Source organism: Tenrec ecaudatus, chromosome 13, assembly GCF_050624435.1.
Source record: "Tenrec ecaudatus isolate mTenEca1 chromosome 13, mTenEca1.hap1, whole genome shotgun sequence".
Classification (NCBI taxonomy): Eukaryota; Metazoa; Chordata; class Mammalia; order Afrosoricida; family Tenrecidae; genus Tenrec; species Tenrec ecaudatus.
In genome coordinates, this window is record NC_134542.1 from 26,528,277 (window position 1) to 26,543,903 (window position 15,627).

At 46.0% G+C, this 15,627-nt stretch overlaps 1 protein-coding gene across 1 annotated transcript in view; it reads left to right on the forward strand.

The window, feature by feature from the left end:
* Nucleotides 1–11,894: 11,894 nt before the first annotated feature.
* The window catches only part of ERBB4 (erb-b2 receptor tyrosine kinase 4), a 1,152,669-nt gene continuing 1,148,936 nt past the window's right edge, over nucleotides 11,895–15,627 (forward strand). The window contains exon 1 of the mRNA XM_075528902.1: nucleotides 11,895–12,646. Within this exon, the coding sequence (XP_075385017.1) occupies nucleotides 12,562–12,646 (85 nt within the window). The 5' untranslated portion in view covers nucleotides 11,895–12,561. The remainder of the gene's footprint in view (nucleotides 12,647–15,627) is intronic.

The following is a 15,627-nucleotide window of genomic DNA, read 5'->3' on the forward strand; positions in this document are numbered from 1 at the left end:
TGTGGGGTTTTTTAAAAATGATTTTTAGTCATAGACTCCTTGACAACACCAGCTACTTTCATCTACCTGTAAAGACTACAGCAACAGTGTTGGATTAGCACATAATATCTGTTTCCATATTTCTGTTCTTATCTGAGAGTTTCTGTAAGGATAACTGAGTCTAGCATTCAGGGGAAAAATCCTGGCCAAGAATTCAGAGGAAGTCGCCTGGTTATGCACTTAGTTTGATAGCTTTGGAAATTTGTTTTGAACAGAAATTTGTGGCTGTTTTCAGGACTCTGTGACTCCTCTTCGGCATCTTTGCAGAAGCACCCACTTCCTTCCCCCAGCAGAAATAATCTTTGTGTCACTGGTCCGTTCTAATTAGTGATACATTGCAAGTCAAGTAATCCGAATGGGAAAAAGGCTTATTAATAATCTGCAATAAGCGGATGGCATGACCTTGCTTGCTGAAAGTGAGGAGAACTTGACACTCTTCTGATGAAGACCAAGGATTGCCGCCTCCAGGATGCACCACCACTCACCCAACAGAAACCAACATTCTCACAACGGGATGAATGAGGAACACCGGGACCTCTGGAGAAACGGTTGACATTGTCAAGGATTTCATGTTTGCTTGGATCCACAATCGGTGCTCATGGAAGCATTAGTTAAGAGATCAAATGACTCATTGCATTGGATAAATCTGCCACACAAGACCTCTTTAAAGGATTGAAAGGCAAAGAGGTTGCTTTGACGAGGAAGGCATACCTGACCCCAGCCATAGTATTGTCAATAGCTTATTATGCACGTGAAAGTCGGAAATGGAGGAAAACTGATGACATATTGATGCATTTAAGCTATAATGTTAGTAATGAATATTGAAAGTACCATGAACTGCCAAAAAACAAACAGATCTGTCTTGGGAGAAGTCCAGCCCGAATGCTCCTTATAGGCAAGGATGATGAGACTTCACCTCACATACTTTGGCCATGTTGTCAGCGGGAACTCGTTGATGGAAATGGCCATCATGTTTGGGAAAGTGAAGGGGCAGTGGACAAGAGAAAGCCCCTCGACGCGATGGATCCACACAGTGGCGGTAAAGATGCTCTCACACATCAGCACAGTGGTGAGGTGAGCGCAGGCCCAGGTGTGTGTGCTGTGTCTCACAGAGGGTCCCTGTGTGAAGGAGTGACCCGGAGGCACCCAGCAACAACAGTGGGGAATGATTGATTCTATTTCTCAAGGAAAGGGAAAAGGCACACGGAGGTAAAGAACAAAAGGATCTCTCCATGAAAGTGGAATTTGCAGGACTCTTTGGAGAGGAAAGGGTGCTTGCTAATCCTGCTGGGAGGAGTGCTTTCCTTGAAGCTGAGCTCTCTGAACCTCGGGTTCTCCACTTTTGCTTTGCATCCTTGCGAGCATGGCCAAGATCGGCTCCTTGCTTGACTTCTGAACCCGATGGTTTAGAGGAAAGCTGCTTGAGGCCTTTTGGCCAGAAGAAGAGCATTTTGCATTGCAGGGCGGGAGACATGGTCAATATTAGTGGTCGTCAGAGATGAATATCAGGACCTTGGTTGATCCAAGGTTGCTGCGGAACAGCATCAGAAGCGTCTCACAAGACCTTCCTAATACATCCAGCGGAGTCATGTAGTTCTGTGAGCCTAAATTGCTGATCACAGTTCCGTCCTGGAAATAATCATCTGGCCACTGGATGCCACTGTTGCTCAACCAGAAGCCACACAATGGGATTTCCTGTGGCAATGTAATATTAGCCAGTTAAAGAACATTGCTGCGATTATCCACTGTGCTTTTCTACTATTTCTACACTCTTTCTCCGGATTAATCAAGTCTCTTTCTGTGAGTTTCACTTGTAGGGGACAAGTTAAGAAAATATGTAAATAGTAAGCAGTGATCCCCCCCTTTTTGGTCTTTAACAACTTTGCTATAAAACGTATTTACTTCCCCCTCCTATATGCTTATAGCCCCCCCGTCCCCCCCACCCCCACCCCCACAGTATAGCTGACAGTCTTCATTAGTTTTCAGTACTGTGGCCCAATAAGAGCAAATAAAACGTCATGCCTGGGGCTATTACAGTGGCCTCTTCCTAGTCCCAAAGCCCCTATGGTGAGAAGAGTTTGCGTGGACCTTCATTGGAATATCATTCAGATGGACTAAGCAAGGCATTACAGATCAAGAAAGAGGAGTATCCGTCTCTTTGCTTACCCCAGGCACAAATATGTTTTAATAGATCCATAGTGTGTGCATTGTAAAAGCAGGATAAAAACGGTGTGCATTTGAAAGATCAGACAAGGTTTGGGTGCAAAGAGCTGAGGTAATAAATAAACATGAATTCAGTTTAGGAACAGCCATAATCACTTCATACAACAAGATGTGCTCAGCAAACACTTCTGATTGGTGTGCACTGAAGGCTGCGGGAATGGGAACCTGTCCCAGTGTCTTTGCAGAACCTCTGCCTTGCCATCCTGTTGACTTACTGGCAGAGGGGGCCGTGGATTCGATTTCAGTATTTGAAATATGTCACTATGCTTCACTCTTGGAAGTTCTGTTGATTTTATTTGTGCAGCTGAAGGGAGTAAAAAGTAGCAATATTACATTGGTAGTGTATTTCCATTCCTTTCAATTGTATTTAGAAAATAGGTAAGGGAGTTTCTTCAAATGGCCCCTTTAAATTTGAATGTAAAACACCTTTGCAAAAGCACATGAAAAGCTTCAATAGCCGGTGACATCTATTTTCTTTCTAATTATTTTCCAACGCATAGCCCTTTTAATCTGTCTTTTGTTTTTTTCATTGAGATTCGCTGACATTACACCAAGTAGGGAAGGGCAGTGATCAGCATAGTGGGACTTCAAATTCACTTTCTCTCTTTCTCATTGGGGGGGGGGGAGTTTACAGGGTTAAACAAATATAGCAAAATGTAATTACTTGAGGGAGGGAAGTGTCGGAAAGGGCAGGGGTAAGAGGTTATCATAATTCTTGAAATATGTATGGAGGAGCTTTTAAAGTACCAGTGTCATACCAAATCAAAAAGAGAATCTAGAGCACTACTTGCCTAAAATAGTGAAAGAAAGAAGAAAGCCCTTTAAAATTTTTTATAATAAATATTTGGGTGAAATTATTTATAACTCATCCCTGCTATCGAGTCAATGCCAACACATAGTGACCCTATAGGACAGGGCAGAGTGGCCCCTGTGTGTTTCTGAGACTGTGACTGTTGAGGGGGGTAGAAAGCCCCCATCTCTCTCCCTTGGAGCTGTTGGTGGTTTTGAATTGCTGCCCTCGTGGATCGCAGATCAATGTATAACCACTACACCACCAGTACTCCTGAACTCATTTCTTTGTGCACAGTATATACTTTATATACAAAATTAATGACTAATAATTTGCATGTCACAGCAAACAGAGCAGAGAAGGATATGCTGACATGGTATCATATTAAAACATGGTGAAAATTCGTTCTCAATTTAGTGGTACCCACTCTCATAGGTTCCTGTCTTTAAACAATAGTTGATGGGCCTTAGGTTGCAAAGAGTCCCATGAACTCATTTTAAACAACACTCTGAGCAGAAGCAATAGAGACACAGAAAACACTTGGCCTGGCCATTCTATTTTCAGTGTGATATTTCACATCTTCTCCTATGGGTTAGGGAATTCCTGAATGGAATGATAGGTGGATCAAGTAAGAGAAGTGGTAATTCTTTTTGTCTAAAAGTGCTCATTTAACAAAGCCACCTTAAGCTATAAGAAGTGTACCAACCCCGCCCTCTCTCGGTCAGTGTAACGGCCGGCAATAAACTATCACAATTGTTTGATTTTCCTCCAGTAGTTGACAAAAAAGACCATTCGTTTTCTTTCGTGACCAATTTTCACCTGAAATGATGGCATGGATTAGTGAAGATAAATACTCATGCCTTACTTTATAACAGTCAAATAGCCCTGTAGCTTTTGGTAGGGTTCCTGGTGGCACAGTGGTTAAGCACCCACTGCTGGCCAAAAGGTTGGTGGTTTGAATGCTCAGTTTCTTGCTCTGCTTCCTTAATGATTATCGCCTTGGCAACTCTAGGGGCAAGTTCTACCCTGCCCTTACAGGGTCACAATGAGGTGCAATCAGCTTGATGACAGCTGGTTTGCTTTTCAAGGTTTTTACTTTTTTATTTGTGTAATATCCCTGATTCAGCAGTTTACAGGGTAGTAGCAAGGTGTATGTATTTTAAAAGTAAATTAAGAGCATCATGGAGAATTAGAAATTATTATATACTAGTATTACAGCAATTCTAGATCGATTGTGAAACTGATTAAGTTTGTGTTACATAAAATCATTTAAATGAAATTATCTTCATTTGGGGTAAGTAAAAGGTTCGTTGATCAAAACATATTTCTCCAAATTTATTTTTCCATTTTTCCTTGCTTTATAATTTTTCTTTCTATTTTTCCTTGCTTTATAAATATAAGTGTTCCTATTTCAGATTCAGCCTAATCACTTCCTAATGCAATGATTTTTTTTTAACTTTTTGGATATCTGTGCCTATGGCTTTGATACAGTGACACATTATTAAAATATTTTCTAAACAAGAAGTTCACATATTCCAAAGCAGATGTAAATCAAACTATATTTTTGGGTGTGCTTCACTAGTGAAAATCCAAAAATTTACAAACTAAAGATTAAGTAAGCAGTGTCTCTTCTTAGAACCCTTACCTCTATGGAGAAATGAAGGAGTTCAGTAAAAAGGATTTTTATTTCACTGGGGAAAAATTATCAATCTCTTGAATAAACTAATCCTTCTGAAACAAAGTACATAAATACAAGCACTCACCCTTGTGATTGTTCTTTCTTTGGGAGGGGGAGGTGGCATTTTTAATGATAGGGGAAAAGTAGATCTAAAACTTTAGCTTTTGGAAAGACCACTTGTTTTATACTTCTCAAATTTGACCTTGACCTCCTGCTGGGCCCCAAGTTTAAAAGCAAAGTCTCTGCAGACATCCTTGCTGATGACAGTTTTGTCCAAGGGGATGTCCATGGAGTGCCTTGTGGGCATGAGGTGATTACAGCTATAAACCTTCACAAAAGGCTTGATCTTGGACCTCTTGCCAGTTTTCTTCTCGCCCCTGGCAGTTGCCACTTTGCAGGGACAGCGGTCAAGTCCATCTTCTAGAGCATGGCTGTAAGGGCATTCTGCGGTGCCATCATCCATGTTCCTCATAAGGACGAGCCTCTGGCCAGGACCAGTACCACCTTGCTGGGTTTCATGAACTGGCCCATTCTGAGAGCAATCTCCCAGGTCAACAGCAGAAAGAAAGAGATGGCCATCCTTTTTATATTTGCATGTTCTCCTTTATCATTAAACCTGATTGGTTTAAATTTTGATATATTATGATTATTACAATCTGGCAGTTTCTTCTGGACCCTCTCTGCCTGGTGAATTGAGGTAGTAAGTATTTTGGAATATCTGTGGGATGCATAGCTCAGGAATGTTATTTAATACTAAATATTGTTTAATACTCATAGGACCTTATAGGACAGGTTAGAATTGCCCCCGTGGGTCTCCAAAACTGTAACTCTTTCCAGGAGTAGAAAGCCTCATCTTTCTCCCACTGAGCAACTGGTGTTTCAAACTGCAGGCCTTGCAGATCCCAGCCCAACATATAACACTAGGCCATCAGGGCTCCTATGCGTTCCTATGGACTCAATAGCAATGAGCTTAGAGGAGCTCTAGTGGTGTAGTGGTTATGTGTTGGACTGTGATCTGCAAGGCCAGCAGTTCGAAGCCACCAGTTGCTTGGTGGGAGAATGGTGGGGCTTTCTATTCCTGTAAAGAGAAACCCACAGGGACAATTCTTTCCTGTCCTTTGGGGTTACTTTGAGTGAGTTTGTTTTTTGTTGTTTAATAGTGGTCAGGATTAACAAAAGAAACTAACAGAAGTCTTGGGCCTCAAAACAGATTTTTCAGAAGTGAAGATCTATTTGGTATGAGTAGGTACCAAGAGAACTGGAGATCTACTAAAGAGGGAAATGGGTTCTACTGAGAGTAATTATTAGAAAAAAAGGACACACCCAAAAAGAAAAAAAGGAATCCGGCTATACAAATGTTGAAAGAGGAAGAACCAGTTAGCTATGTACTCTTTCTAAACTTGTACAATCTATCTATTGATGCTGTGAAGGTTCATGCATGCCTATCCAAACTTGAGAAGAAAATACAAGATTTCTAAATGATTGCTTTGTCTCTTTGGCAGGAGCCCCTCCCCCAAAAAATGCTACGGAAAAGAAAAAATGCCACAGGCTCTTTGTATTCTTGGTCAGAATAACATCCATATGTTTATGCAGAGAAGTATGATTCTGAGCTTGTTCTAGAGAAATCTGGGCAAGTGTTGGACTTTGAACTGCAAGGTCAGAGGTTCAAACTTACCAGGACCTCTGAGTAAAATAAGGCTGTCTGCTCCCATGCTGATTTACAAAGCTTCCAGAACTCTTCAGAAGCTTGCCTCACGATGAGTCAAAACTCATTCCCACGGGGTTCTTCTCGCTATGAGGATATTGTGTTTGGTGGATGGAGTGTCAGCGAAAGAGAGGAAGACTCTCGGCGAGATGGATTGACACCAGGACTGTGTCGATGGGCTCAGGCATAGATCAGAACAGTTTTGAGGATGGCCAGGCCTGTGCAGTGTTTTCTTCTGTTGGGCAGAGGGTCTCTGTGAGCCGCAGTTGACTCCACAGTCTCAAACAACAATGAGTCAAAATCACCTGGATGGCCTTCTGTTTGGTTTGTATTTTCTGGTAGGTATTCATAATATGACTATTCTGTAGAATGTAAGCACCCTGGAAAGGAGGATCTGGTGGTGCTGTGGATCAAGCATCCAGTTACTAAAGGATGCTTTCTATGAGTTTCTATGAGTTGGAACTCAATGGCGGTGGATTTGGTTTGGTTTGGCTAAAACTTACAAAGTAGAAAATGGGTACATGGGTCACAAGGATTTGGTTTAAGAGATTAATTAAAGTAGATACACAAGAGGAAAAGGTTTTATGAGGAAAAGAATTGTACTGAGTCGACCATGCTGAAATTGTTTTGCAGTTCCAATCACAGGCTAAAAATGTCATTAGAACCTGGATAGACACTGAGGAGTGGACATAAGGCAACACAGAATTGATTTATTATCATTAAGTCATACCTCCTGAGCTCTTAAAAAATTAAGGCTTAATCATGTATATAAAAAGAAAACAATAGTTATTAACCTAAAACCAAATGATCTTAGGGACAACTTGTTTGAGTATTAAATTAATGTGAACAAAACACACATAAAAACAAATTATATTCAGTTAATGTGTATTATTAATACATTCAAGCATTTATTGTACTTTGGATTTAAAAAATTAAATGTCACCAAAAATATCAGAGAATTAAAGAAATCAGAGCTCTAAGTACAAGTGCTAAGTTTAAAAATGAATGGAAAATATCACATTATGTCTATCATCTGTTTGGTCATCAGAATACTGAACCAGATTGGTACTCATCAGCATCAGATTGGTACTCATCAGAGCAAAAGTCTGAAGCACTTCATAGTATTACAAAAGAGAGACATTCGGATATTTTCCAAGGATAAAGATGTGTGTCTGAGTTGATAACAAAATGGAGAGCAGTTTTTTGGTAAGTGAGGAGGTATAAGACAGTATTAAATCCTATGAAACCTATAACTTGCACTTAATATGTGGTTGTTAAATCATAGACTCAAAAGTCTTAGCTTTGAAAGTTTTCAGCCCCTTCTCTTAAGGCCCACCAAAGAAGCACAGGTTTGGCTTCAACTGAGGATAATCACGAGAAACTAGTCAAAGACACCTTCTTTACAGGACATGTTGGCAGATATGATCATTTTCATGTTGGAGGATTCCTTTTCCTCCTGTTTAGACTTCCTGTAATAAAAACAAAATTTGAAGGAGAGTAGCATTACCAGAGAGGAAGGGGAAGGTGGAGGGAGAAAGGGGAAACCGATCACAATGTTCAACAGATACCCCCTCCTTGTGAGGGGCTGGGGGGAGACAGACAAAAGAAAAGTTCGTGAAGAGAGATATTGGTCGGTATAAGACATAAAAATTTTTAAAAATAAATTATAATGTGTACATTAGGGAGCGAGGGTGGGGGAGGGGAAAATGAGCTGATACCAAGGACTCAAGTGAAAGAAAATATTTTGAAAATGAATGATGGTTAAAAAAAAGAATGATGGTAACATATGTACAAATGTGCTTGATACAATGGATGGATGGATGGATGGATGGATGGATGGATGGATGGATGGATGGATGGATGGATGGGTAAGGACTGTAAGAGCCCCCAATAAAATGATTTAAAAAACAAAAATTGAAGTAGCTGAAGGAAAAACAGAATTTGAACAAAACACTGTAAGAAGAGCTTGAGCACTCTCCATACTTGGGTGGGTTTTTGCATCGTAAATGGTAACTGGGTAGTTAGCTCAGCATAGAAAGTAACATAGCCAAGCCAGTTGGCAGGGGTTGGTGTGAGGGGGAGGGGGGGAGGAAATGTTCCTAGCTCTCAAAAGAGTGAGTATGAGTTCTGTTTTCCCATGCACAAAAAGGTTTGGGGGAAGAATCTTCAGAGAGTAACCATCTTACAACTAATCAATAGTGTCTTAGTTATTTTGATTGCTTTGATTTTAGAACTGTAGATTGGGGGTAGGCTGACCCACAGAGGCAAATCAAAGTTAAAAATGGAATCGGAGTAAGGGTAGTTCCTAGGAAAGGGATAATAAGCAAATAAACCCAAGTGCTCATCTATTAATTGATAAGTAAGTACCTGAAGATAAAAATGCATATTTGCCAGTGTGTGTGTGTGTGTCTAGGTTGAGAGTAACAACATATTTTAGTTAACTAAATTGATAAGGATTTTTTATAAAGAAGCACAAGAAAGTGAAGAAGCACAGAGTTCAATTTCAGTATGCCTCTAGCAATCCAGTTGGTATGTCTTTCCCTCCTTCCACATGAAGTAGTAAGAGTTCCCTACTCTGGTTTTCCTAGCTTTTGTTTCTGGAGACCAGAAACAAATGAAAGTATATACAGAGTGATCTAGTTCTTATCTCTGCCTCCTGGCTTCTAATACCTCATCACCTAGACTTGCACCGACAGGGTTCTGGTCTCCAGTCTACATCTCTGTGTCTTAAATTCAAGCCATCTGAGCCGAACTCCGGGTAGATGAGTCATTATTCAATGGAGAATGCTTCTCCTTTCATGCCAATCCATTTTATAGCCCATTGGTCAGTCGTGTGGCCAGGGCCAATCATGTTCCAATTAGAGATAAGAAAATGGGATCAAGGCAGAATAAACTGAGTGTTCTTTTGACTTATGAATTATAATTGAAAATCCTCTTTGGCCAAGAATAATTCTAAAGGTTATGGGTAAGACCAAGATGTATAGGAGAATTCCCACCACAGACTGAGTATATAATTGATGGGAGAGTAAACATGATCACCATGGACATTCCTAGGGAAAAACCCCCAGACTATTCAGACAATTTATTTTTTACCACTAACTTTAAACTAAAATAAAGAATGGATTTCTTCACTTCTTACAATAGAATTTGCATCAGAAACAAGACCATAAAATATATTTGGAAAAGTCTAAGCGTGTGTCTCTATCTATATCTATGTATATACTTATATATTTAGATAGATATAGATAGAGACACACGCTTAGACTTTTCCAAATAGATAGAGAGAGACATAGATAGATAAAGGTATATAGAGAGATAGCGAGGAATACACCCAGTCTCTGTCTTTCTATCTATCGAGAGCTATAGGCTTTTCCAAAAGCAAGATATTTGTTTGTCTTCCCTATGTTTTTATTCTGGGGATAGAATGACAATCTGTAAGAGAATAGCTTTCATGGAGGAGAGGTGTCTGAGAGTCATCATAAGAAGCACAAGGGGGTTTAAAGAACAAACAGAAAACTCAGAGACTGAGTGAAAGAAAGGAAACTAGAGGGGGAGGGTGATAAAAATAGAAAACAAAGATGATCCCAAGATCAGTGTGCACAGTTCTGCTGCAACCAATGCCTTTCTGGTCAAGTCACGATCATCTGTTCTAGGCTCCGCGGCTTCCTGCCCTGGGCGGCTTCTGGGTGAAATCCCACGCTCAGCTTGTTCGGCCTTCTCCTAAGACCTGTTCCTTGCTCTGGGCCTAAATGAGGGAAGGCTTCAGGCTGCTGTTCCTATCTGTTCTTAGCGCCCTGAAAATGCTTAAGGGACTGAGCTACAGATGAAAGCTGTGGGGGAGGAGTGGCAAGGTTTTAAATGGTGAAGGAAGCAGGGTGGAATGTAGAGCTCTGTGTTGGCCTCTCATTTTGTATTTATGTATTTGCTGCTTCTAGAGAAGATGGAAAGGGGAAAAGACCTCCTAGCTATGGAATGCCTGTGCAGATAACAACCCCCCAGAAGGTGCTGGGCAACTTACATGGCATCACTGTCATTATCTCTGCATAGAAGGAAACCGTGCCACACCAGCATGAGGGCTTTCAATGAATAGTCATCAGTCTAAAGAATTGATCAATTTTATGTTTATCTACTCCTGTAAGGATCTAAGATCTCAGAAACCCATCTTATAGGAGTGTGACTATGCATCAGAAAGGGCTTGATGGCAGTGAGTTAGGAGGGTTTTGTAGCATGCTAGATGGTTCACATAAGGCCCCCGGATACTCTCTTTGTTCTTCCTTGACCTCATTTTCCACTCTGTAATTTATTGAATCATGATGGGTCCGGGTCAAAGATCTGGCCATTTTCAGAACTACAGATGGCAATGGGTATGGACCGATATAGGACACTCAAACTCTCACTGCCAGTGAGTCAGTTCCGATACATAGCACTCAGAACAGAAGGCCGGCCACGGTGGGTTCTCCAGATCCCGACTCTTTCCGTGGGTAGAAAGCCTCCTGTTTTAATGGCGGAGCTGATGGTCATTGGAACTCGAGTAACCCACTACGCCACAAGTGCTCTCTCTGACAGGACCCAGTCCGGGGAGCTGTTGAATCCAGAGCAGATCACAGAACCCCACAGAGAGCAGCGACCTGGGGACTGGAACCATGGACTTGACGATGAGATTAGAGACAGGACCTCAAGCTTGACCCACTGAACAGTCACCCTGGCATCAATTCTAGGCCTAGAACGCTTGGGTTAGAATGTGACTAGTGAGAGTGAACCAACACCAAGATGTCCCACAGCCCAGGGGAACCGTGGCAAGTCTCAGAAAGACGAAAATCCGGAGGCAAATGTGGGATTGCAAGGGTGGGATTGCAGGTTGGCTCCGTGTCAGCCAGTTTGGGAAGGTGGGTGTGGCAGGAGGGGCTGCATACTTGGGAAGGTGGATAATTATATTCAAGCAGGACCTAGCCCACGGAGGCTACAGCATCAGTATCACATGTTAAAGGACTGAGTGAGTGTGGGGTGCGGGGAAGTGAGGAGAGGACTAAGGTGCTTTTCCCATGTAAAGTCGATTTTGCTTCCATTTCTAGGGAAGTCTCCGTGGGTCAGTACACTGGGGGCAATAGCGAAATGGTGACGAGGTTTTCATAAAACCATCGTTTCTCTAAACACCCCCCTGATAATCTACCTACGCCAAGGGCCAGCTGTCCTCCACTTCTGCGGTGGGGGTAGGAGAGGGAGCGGTTTGGCCTGTGGCCTCCAGATCTCCCTTTAATACCAGCTTCTCCGCCCCCACCAGGCTTCTCCTGCTCCCTGACAGGTGTTTTCCCAACTCCTGCTGCCAGAGAATTTGGGGAGTGGCTGAGCCAATAAGATTTCCCTTTTGTGGTGGGGGGGGGGGCAGGAGAAAAGGCGTGGCTAGCAGGGTCAGAGTAGGGGCGGGGTTTGTACGGCTGAGCAGAGCTGGCTTGGTTGCGTGGAGGGTTGTTTTATATTTTTTTCCTTATTATATTTTTCCCGGAGTCTTATTAATTTCTCTGTGGGGCTGCAACTGGAGACCGCGGGGCGTTGGAAATGACGCTCGAAGCTTTAATTACCGTAGCTGCCGGACAAGTGTGAAGAAAGCTGCGAGCAAAAAGCAGGGCAGGATCTGGGGAGAGGCGGGCAGCGCTCCCCACCCTGCTGGTCCCTTCCCCCCGGATTGGGACTGGAGGTGCAGGGACCCAGAAAAAGAAGCCAAACGGAGCCCGGCTGGGGGAGAGGCCGGAAACCTACCGCCTCTTTGCAATCAACTTTTTTTGGAAACCCTTTTTTCCCCCTTCCTTTTTATGGTCGGCCAACCAGAGCGAGCGAGAAAGTGAGCCGGGAACGAGAAGCGAAGACTCGCCCTGGGACCTCGCCACTGGATCGGGCAGCCGGTGCGTGCACACTCTTGCCTGCGCCCCGCGAGCCCCTCCTGGGCCCGGCCTGGCCCCGTCTGCCTGGGACGCCGGGCCACCGCCGAGCCGGTGCACCGACCGTGCTGACCGCCAGCCCTCCTGCGCCCGCCCGCGCGCCCGGCCGAGGGGTCTCCTCCGCTTGCCACCAGGAGGATATGCCATTTGGCCATGTAATTGTCAACACAGGAGCTGCGACTTCCCCAAAATGAAGCTGGCGACAGGACTGCGGTGGATCTGGGTGAGCCTTCTCCTGGCGGCGGGGACCGTCCAGCCCGGCGCTTCTCAATCAGGTGGGTCGCGGTTCCGACTTCTCTCGCTAGGGTTCAGGAACCCGAGGCTGGCTGGCTGGTAGCCCCCTCGCCCGCTCGGCCCGGGCAGAGACCGGGTCATTCCTGCGCGCGGCGAGACCACCCAACGGAGCCTCTCCTGGGAGCTCAAGGTCCTGCCCCTCTTGCCGCCCCCAAACTTACCCTGGGTTTGCCCGGGTTTGTTTTCGGGTGGAAAAGCCCTCTGCGCCCCCGAACCCCGCGTTCGCTCTTGCTTTCTCGCGTGTTTGTCTGCGAACCTAAAAGGAACCCCTCCAGTCGCGCCTGGTGTCCTGAGCCAGGGACACCCCAGAGCCCCGGGAGAGGGGACTGGCCACTCGCAGCCTCAGCCCGAGCGCGAGGAAGGAGCCCAGGAGCGGCGCGCCCCGGCGGGCCGCGGGGCTCTGGGAGCGGGCGCGGACTGTACGGGCAGCTCCGGGGCTGGCTGGCACTGGACCCGGTGGCGACGGCCGCGGCGGTAGGTGGCCGAGCCTCGCGGGCTCAGCCTGGTTGAGCAGCCGGCCCGGGGCGGCTGGGGCGCGGGCGCGAGTGCGGGTACGGGCGCGCCTCCGCTCTGCTCGGGGGCCCGGCACTCGGAGCCGCCTGGGCTGCTGTCCCGGAGTCTGCGCCCCACTGGCTGGAGGGCCACGGGCTGCCCTACCTGAGCCGGTTAAAAGAAAAAAAGGCCTGGCCCGCGGAGGCGGCGGCTGCGTTTGGCTCGGGGAAGAGTTCTTCCTGTAGTTCAACTTGCTATTGGCCAGAGTCCCTCGAACTTCTCCTTTTACAGCCCGCCGGGCTGCCCAGCCGACCGGGCGCGCGACTGTATCTCCCCGGGACGGGCGCTTGTTCGGGGTGCCGCCACGGTTTGGGGGGCGCCCTGGAGCCCCCGCGCCCTCGGCAGGTCCAGGGCTCCCTGAACCCGGCGCCCGCAACCGCCAGGCTGAGGGCTCAGCGCTCCTGGCGCGCGGGGCTGCGGACGGCACCAGCCCAGGAGCGAGCGCAAAGTTTCTAACACTTGAGTTTCCTGGGGATGACAGTGGGACAGGGAAGGGGGCCTGAGGGGGGACCGGGGACCGAGGTGGGCGAGGTAGGCCTTTTGGAGAGCCGGGGAGATTTCCGGATCCATCCCGAGCTGGTCAGGGAGCGTGGGAGGCGGCTGGAGCAGAGAACGCATCCGGGGAAGGTGATTGGGAAAGCTGGAGTTGGAGTGCCCCCTCCCTACCCCGCCCCGCGTGTGTCCTTCTGACCTCACCGTGAACGCAGAGCACCCTCGTTCTCCCGCTCCGCCTCGCCACCTCCCCCACCTGGCCTCGAACCCAACAAGTGAGCCCCAGGGAGACTTCTCTGATGACCTTCGCTGGGCAGATGTGCACCGCTGGTGCTGGTCAGGGGAAACCTCCCCTCCCAGAGACTCCGGGCATTCTTCATGCCAGCCACCTCTGGAATCACTGGCTGGAGATTCCCAGAGGCCTGCCTCTTAGAGACATTCCTTTTTAATCGCCCGCCCCACTTTGTACCCCTTCAAGTCCGCCCTTCCCCCCGTGATTATGCACATCTCCCTATTCAAACGTAGTGGCCACTGACATGCAGGCTTAGCCAAGAGGAATGTCAGCGGGCGACCTACTGGGGGATTGCCTCTGGCAGACTGAGCCGCTGGGGGACCCGACAGGAGTCCGCAGCAATTTGGTCTCCACTGTGCGGCTCGGGGGTTGAGCTATGCCAAAAAGCCCTGCTCAGAATTTCTGCAGGGAATGTAATCCAAATTGGTCCAGCAGCTGTCCTCTTCCACGTCGTCTCAGGCGACACTGGCTTGCGCCCGCGCTCATCACTTCTCCCTTCTCCAGGAGAATTGTGAGACCTACAAGAGAGCCCATGTAGAGCACAGGGATTAGCCCACCATTGTTTCCTGTGTGGCTCTGCACTTGAAATTCTGGGAGCACAAAGGCGAGACTCACTTGTTGGTAACTCATAGCGATGTAGATGAAAGGGCCACACAAAGGCGAGCTCTGGGGCATCCCAGGCAGAATCGCAACATGCATACATACTACTGCGATCCACTCCCTGGAAACTGCAAATGCCCTCTGGGACTCCACTTGCCCCTCCTTACCTGCTCCTACCCTGTCACACGTGGCTGCGCAAGTTCAGCTTAGTTCACCCCAGTCCCATTCTAAAGCCCAAGGGCTGTCTGGGACTAGACAGACGCAGAGTGTTTTTGACTCCATGCGTGTGGCTGTGTATTCCCAAGTAAATACATATTGCGCGTCCCCCCTCTCGCGGTTAGCAGTCAGTAGCAGTTTGGAGGAGTTTGTTTTGGTCCAAATGAGAAATTAAGTGCGGATAAGTAAACTAAGCTGCCAGAGGGCGACAAGATGTTGAGTGAATTGCTTTTAGATGAAACAAATTAAGGAAACGAGGGAAGACAATCTGCTTCTCGCATTATTAGACACGCTTAGAGTTCAGGGGAAAGTGGCATATTTTTGAAATGCTAATTTCTTAAGAAGCAAAAGGAATGCACCTTATTTACTGCTCTATGTGAACAGAATAAAACATATTGGGGGGGGAGATTCTAGAGTATAGATTTTAAAGATTATTCCTCAACAAGTAATTGTAACAGAGGAGGACGTGGCATATAAAAGAACCCCCCCCCACACACACACCCTTTGGCGTGGGACTGTAGAGAACTGATGTTTTAGAAATCGAAGGTCTTTGGCCTCATTTCCAGTGATTCATGATATTCAGATATGTTACAACCAAAGACCTTTTAGAGAACAAATGCCATCCAAAAGAATGATTCCAAACTCCCGGTCTTTCTCATGTGATTAAGATACAGCAGCTTTGTATTGAACTAAAGCAGTAGTACAGTTGATGTCCACACCTTAATAATGAAGAATAGTTTGCTTTCCCTATTTGCAAGTAACTTCCTCTGCTTTTCATTCTGTGAAAGCACACACATCTTATCTACATGT